The following is a 6,998-nucleotide window of genomic DNA, read 5'->3' as shown; positions in this document are numbered from 1 at the left end:
GATTTGTGTTTTCTGCACCAAAACATTGTAAATATGTTCCTTCCAAAATGGGAAATTGTTAGTACCAATGTCTACTTTCACAATATTGAACAAAGAGTTATGTTATGATGAAGATATCAATCAACAAGAACAAAAGTGGTACATTTGCTAAACTAAACAAGATGATAGAAAGCTTGCAAAAACAAATTTGGCAGAGTCTGCCCTTGCAAAACTGACTTCTAAGCCCAAAACAAATGTATACAATGACTGAAATGCTGATTAAAGTAGCTAGACTGGCAAGATTGAATCTAAAAAACTGTCACTATCAGTGGCTTCAACTCTAGAAGAACGTCTTTGAACAAGTGAACACTATCATATGCATATGCATAAAGATGACAACAATGGCAGGTCAGCAAATGCACACCAATATTGCACTAATCGCATGAATATACATCCTATTTCGATGTCGAAACTTTAGGGATGCTAGGGGCACACTCCAGTATATGTATCACCAAAGGGATATCAACATCATTCGAGAATCCTCCCAAGATCAATAAAACCTTATCACCACATGACCCTCAACAATAGGCTTTACATGACAATACATAAACCACATAAGATCTTGCATCAACCACATAAATCCTTTTCTGTAACCGCTACGACGATTTGTTTGATTTAATAGGCAGACAAGATCTTACATCAAATGCGTACGTATGACAAATATTGCAAAAATAATCTATAGTGAAAACCTGTATGAAAAATATTGCATAAATAATCTATAGTGAAAACCTGTAGGCACACTATGCAAAAGAACCTACAAAAGTAGACCACTCTGTTGTGTGCAGTAGATTAATTCCCAAACCATGTCGAATTTGCAAAAACTTCCTTTTGCACTTTTGCAAAGTTGTAGAGCAAGAAAAATTGGTAAGGAGCCTTTGTCGGCTTGAAAGGCTGATTCTAACCAGGAGAAATTTGATTTGCAAAAACTTGCAACTTGTCCTACGCGGGGCAACGTAGCTCAAAATCGGTGAGGATTCTAAGAAAACTTCCTTTTGCAAAGTTGTAGAGCACAAAAAATCGATCATGAAAGGTGGGAATCGACACAAATGGCCACCTTTTGATAGACAAAAACAAATTTGCAAAATTATGCTAAAGTTTTTGATGTGTTTTTGCCTGCTTCCCTGCCCTGCTCTCTAATGGTGCAACGATGGAGAAGAGAGCACAAGAGGAGATACAACTTGTGGACTCCTATCACAATAATGATTAGGGTTATGAGTCCTTATTGTTCAATGTAGAATAAATAGTTAGTGTTAGTTTTCGGTTAGTGTCTTGCCACCCATAGGCATGGTAGATTGGTCATAGCCACCCCAACAAGGAGTACCTAATGGAGGTAGAGTCACATTTAGGCGATTGCAACTCGTGGGCTATATGTGGACATGATTCCTTTACTTTTGGATACTTATTATTAAATGATGGCTATACAACTATGCTTCAGGGACATGACCACTAGAGGAGACACACTCTACTAGGCTATGATCCAAAGCTTATCCCCACAATATTTGTAGGCATTGCAAGATTTTCTTAGGCTCCGCCACACATGTCTGCCTGGACATGTGCAAGTTTGAGCAAATGCAACAAGATTGGTGGAATCTCACACTCAACGACGAGCAGTCTCAGCTACCACTCTCACTTTAAATTGTGCCATTGGTTTGAACCCACAATTTGCTTCTAATAAACTTTACAAAAATTGTTGTCTGCCTGTAAACTGTGAGTGATACGCTGGTGCCCAAACAAGCCCTTTTGAATCTATCATGGCGCTTACGTGTGAGAGGGGCCTTTCTCGTCACTATATGACACAAGGTGTCTCCCTAGGGGGGATCTATGGCTACCATCACTAACACACGTTAGGAAAAATCTGGGATGTCGTATCTTCCAATGATGAACAAGGGGGTGAACTACGGGTAAACTAGGGGGGGGGGGGGGGGGGGACACTAGGGGTAATTTAGAGAGGGCAGTGAACTAGGATTATGTGGGTAAGCCACACCTCCCATGGCATGATGCGCGTGATAGTGTGGTAAGCCTTGCATGTTTTCACTCCTAGTCAGTGTTATAAAAAAATCGGGGTCCGGTGTATTATAACAAGCTGAAATTGTAAAATCCTGGTTACATTTTGAGCTTGCTTTTAAAGAAAAGTGGAAAATTTATACAAGTTTTAGTGTAATTACTGGCAAAAGCTTCAAATTTTGAACCAAAAAAACCGAGGAATTTCAAGTTTGCCCTTATTTTCACCAGCTCGCTTGATGATCGGACAATGTAGATCGTTCCCGCATCGCTCCGGATAACAAGAGCCGTAGGTTCTTCCTCAACGAGCCCCTCCGAGATAGTGACGAGGGCCTTCAAAGCCCCGGTATTGTTGACCGCCGAAAATGCTGCAATCTAGAGACTGGTTTTCAAATGGACAATTCTAATGGGAGCTTCTGTTACTTTCATCGAGATTTGAACCGAGGAAGCTATGGCAGTGACGTTGCTTGCCTGCAACAGTTCTTGAAACACGAGGTGAACCATTATTCATGCTTTCAGTGTGACGACATTGGTTGTTTACTACCTTGCGTCATACCTAAAGTATGATCAAGACAAGTATTTACAGGTTACCTCACAATACAGAGCACTATGAATTCATGGTGGGGGTTTGTTGGAGATTTTTGCTTAGCTGAGCCATGCATTGTCATGTATATTTGGATTCTTCCAGAATCTGTGCGTGCCTTGTTTTAAGTTAGTGCTGGGTCTTTAAGGTGGTTGTTGGCAAAGGAGAGGCGACATTGTTGTGGGTAGACCAAGAGTTTCTGAGTACTGTGTATATCAGGGTGGACATGAACCTAGTCATTTTAACACTAGACTAGGATGCATGTAGATTGGCAAGCTGAGGCTCTGGAATGAGTCAATGGGCAGGGGCAAAATCTGAGCAGCCAAATGTAGCACCTGTTGCTAACTACAAAAGAGTGGAGCGATTGATCTGGTGGCCATCTGTAGCTACAAAATGAAAGAAAACGGGAGGGGGGGATTTTGGGTAGATGTTGCCAACCTGTAAGAAGACATGAATTCGATAGATTGGAGGTCCCCATCACCTTAAGGCTTTGGGGTTTAGGTGGCTAGACCGGTTAGGGAAATCTTTTGGTTAAGCGTGGATTTTTTGCATGTTATCAGAGCCAGGTGTTGTGCCTTGCACCTTAGCGGCGAAGCGGCCGGCATTTGTGAGTTTTAAGACTCGTTGGCTATTGAAGCGGCCTCATGTGTTGTCCCCTTCTAACAATCCTGGACAAGTTGGCACCAAGTGGGGATGTTGGGTAATGTTGACAACATGTAAGAGGACTCACATTGGATAGTTCGGAGGTCCTCATAACCTTAGGTTTTGGGGTCTAGATGGATAGACCAATTTGGGAAATCTTTCGGTTAAGCGCGCATGGGTGGCGACACTTTTAGGATGGGTCTCAAGAAGTTTGTTCAGCATGGCTTTTTTTTTGGGGGGGGGGGGGGGGGGGGCATCTGGAAAAGGGTGTATGCAAAATAGAAGGCGGAATACTGGCGTTACACTTTCAAGGAGTTGAAAGCATCACATGTGCCAGCCTGTTTTCACTCTTATCCCTTGCTATTAGAGCTTTGATTGTGAACCAAGCGCATCTTGCTGCAACTTTGGTACATACATCTTGTTGGATGTTGCAAGATAGGGGTGTTTGGGTGCGTGGTCCACAATTTCTTGCGGGGTGAATCGCATGTTACTAGAGACTTTTGCCCTTGAGTCACATGGTGTGTATTGTTATTATCCCTAGGGAGATGGTTATCATTGATGGAGAGTTTCATAGTAGCACATTGCTTTCCTAGGGATGAGTCTTGGAAGTAGTTCATGTATCTTAGGAGAGAGAGGGAGAGAGAAAATATGCTAAAAGCGGGGGCAAACTCTGCCATCACAAGAGAGACTACAATGCTCACAAAATCTGCCAATGTGCCCTGACGCGCCCCCCCCCCCCCCCCCCCCCCCCCCCCCCCCCCCTCTTCCCTCCATATAGGGGTGAACTTTGGCTGCCCGACTCCCCCAAAACTTCCCTTGACCCATAAATGAGGGGAATATGGAGGGTCATAAAGACAAAAAATAGGATGTCCATCAAAAAGGCCTACAATTGACAATCCGGACAAAATCTAGGAAAATCCCCCGTGATTGTGGAGACTCTAGAAAAGCCTCACAAGGCCGAGTACAACCACAAAGAAGCCCTCTCTCATTAGATCTAGTGTCACGTGCACATCTAACCCTATGTGTACGTGGACAAGCTACTTCATGACTAGGGTTCGGTTCGGTTCAGTTCAGTTCAGTTAGCCTAGCTTAGGAAGTGTTCTAACACTTTTGTGAGTCTGTTCACAGACCGTGCATGTCGAGACACTTAGAGTAGATGCATATCCTTTGGTTGCACACATCATGATCATCGCATTACCATCGGAACCCATCAGGAGCATTTTTAGTGTGCATAGACCTATTTTCCCTATTTTAGCCATTTTTCACTTATTATCAATAAGTGACTTTGTTGGGAAAGTGGGTAGGGTAATTTGACTAAGGCAATATATAAGAAAAGCTAGCACCAGCACTTTCTGGCAGAAGAGGCAGCTGGGACCAAGTGTCCAACAGAGCATCTTCTCAGCAAGATCCCCCGGCAGGCAACCTAGCATTTTCAGCCAACAAGGACCAGCGTTTTTCAGCATTGTAAATCAGCCCCAGCATTTGCAGTTGCAGATCAGCCTAGTGACAGCAGAACATCGCAGATTCCCTAGCTTATTTGCAACAGGACAGCAGATCAGCCCTAGCGTTTTGGGAGTTGCAGATCATCTAGCGTTTTGCAGTTCCTTGGCGACAAGTACCATAATTCCATCAACGTTTTGCATTTCCAGCAGATAGACTCCGTACCACATCCCCCAAACCTTGCAGATCTCACCTTCCCGCAACAGATCCTCGCCGCACGGTTAGATCAGCCAAAGTTTGCAGATTCAGCCTGCTATTCGCAGATTTCAACATCTGCGTTTTCAACGCATTGTCGTCAAGTCGTCGTCATCGCCGTCGTCTCCAACATAGAGTCAGGATTCAGCAGATAAAAGACTTGCAGATTTCAGCCCTTAGCGTTTTCAGTTTTCAGCCCGTCTCATCGCCGTTCTCATCGTCGTCGACATTGTCGGCAAGTCCATAGCATTGTAGAGATTTGTGCAATCAATAGTAGACTGCTCTCGCCATAGAGAGTGGGGCCTTTGGAGGAGGGTTTGACAACTTTTCTGGTGTCGTATTCTTCTCTCTCTATCTCTCAGTCTTAGCACCTTCATTCACAGTGTTCACTACTTTTTTTGTGTTCATTGTACTCTCTCACTAAAGGAACGGAAGGCTCTCCCTTCCGTAAGTAAAAGGAACCCTTGAGCACAGTTCGGAGCACTCATCCTGGGCAAAGTTCAACATTCACTTCCGTTGGACCTTACATTGGTATCAGAGCGTTGACAGTGTTCTGTATCACTCAAGGAAAGAACCAAAAGAATTTCTTTTGCTTGTTGCGGTCGCACGTAACCCAAGTCCACTTGGGCGTGTTGATTCCTAATCGTGTTTTTGAAGAGTGATAGGAAACCCAAGAAAGAAGGGCTTGTCCAGCTTCCCCTTGTTTCTCTTTTCACTCTTTTCACTCATTGAGAGCGGACCGTGCACTTAGCGGCCGGCCAATAGATGTGGGGTGGGAAAAAGCAACCTTGGTGTGAGCGCAAGGCCGCCAAGCGGTGCGCCTGCGAGAAAGAGCAAAGCTCGGGTAACAAAAGATCCTTCTCTAACGCAGATTACAAGCTAAAGAAGTACCTCAAGAACCTCAAGAACTCACGACCCTCAAGAACTCAAGACACTCAAGAACCCAAGAATTACAAGAACTTGAGTTGTCACGTGCTCATCTAACCCTATGTGTACGTGGACAAGCTACTACATGACAAGGGTTCAATTCAGTGTAGTTAGCCTAGCCTAGGAAGTGTTCTGACACTTATGTGAGTCTGTTCGCAGACCGTGCATGTCCAGACACTTAGAGTAGATGCATATCCTCTGGTTGCACACAGCATGATCATCAGATTACAATCAGAACCCATAAGGAGCATTCTTAGCAAGACCCACGGCAGGAGACAACGTTTTCAGCCAATAGACCAAAGAAGAGCCTAGCATTTTTCATCAAGATCAGGCAGTGTTTTGCAGACAGCAGAAGAAGCCTGGCGCTAGCAGATTCTAGTAGTTTACCTAGCGTTTCTGCAGCAGACCCCAATTCAGCCCTAGCGTTTTTGGAGCAGCACAACAGCCAGCATTTTGCAGCTCCTTGGCGATAGAACCCAGGTTAGCATCAGCGTTTTCAGTTTTCAGCATCAAGACACCGCAGCAGAAGTTCCAAGCCTCGCAGATCTCACCTTCCCGCAACAGATCCTCGTCGCACGGTCAAATCCACCAAAGTTTGTAGATTCAGCCCGGAAAACGCAGATTTCAGCATCTGCGTTTTCAGCGCATCGTCGTCGCATCGTTATCATCGCCGTCGTCATCGACATAGAGTCAGAATTCAACAGATAAAGATTGCAGATTTCAGCCATTAGCGTTTTCAGATTTCAGTCCGCCGTCTCGTCGTCGTCCTCATCGTCGTCTACATCGTTGGCAAGTCCAAAGCATTATAGAGATTTGTGCAATCGATAGTAGACCGCTCTCGCCATAGAGAGTGGGGCCTTCGGAGGAGTGTTTGATAGGTACGATTGGGGGCAGGGGACCACCGGCCCCCCTGACAACATTTTGGTGTCGTATTCTCTTCTCTCTCTATCTCTCAGTCTCAGTATCTTCAATCACAGTGTTCACCACTTTGTTTGTGTCCATTGCACTCTCTCACTAAAGGAACGGAAGGCTCTCCCTTCCGTAAGTAAAAGGAACCCTTGAGCACAGATTGGAGCACTCATCTTGAGCAAAGTTCAACATTCACTTCCGC

At 44.7% G+C, this 6,998-nt stretch overlaps 1 protein-coding gene across 2 annotated transcripts in view; it reads left to right on the top strand.

Annotated features, from left to right (window-relative positions):
- Positions 1 to 2,297: 2,297 nt before the first annotated feature.
- LOC147424965 (uncharacterized) overlaps positions 2,298 to 6,998 on the top strand; it is a 131,913-nt gene continuing 127,212 nt past the window's right edge. Inside the window, exon 1 of one of the 2 annotated variants that reach the window (XM_086499514.1) lies at positions 2,298 to 2,535. In XM_086499514.1, the coding sequence (XP_086355640.1) occupies positions 2,434 to 2,535 (102 nt within the window). In that variant the 5' untranslated portion in view covers positions 2,298 to 2,433. The remainder of the gene's footprint in view (positions 2,536 to 6,998) is intronic. The other variant, XM_086499515.1, reaches the window with a different exon arrangement.

Source organism: Adiantum capillus-veneris, chromosome 25, assembly GCF_014529385.1.
Source record: "Adiantum capillus-veneris isolate H3 chromosome 25, ASM1452938v2, whole genome shotgun sequence".
Taxonomy (NCBI): Eukaryota; Viridiplantae; Streptophyta; class Polypodiopsida; order Polypodiales; family Pteridaceae; genus Adiantum; species Adiantum capillus-veneris.
Note: the sequence above shows the minus strand (reverse complement) of the source record. Positions and strands in the feature narration are given on the sequence as shown.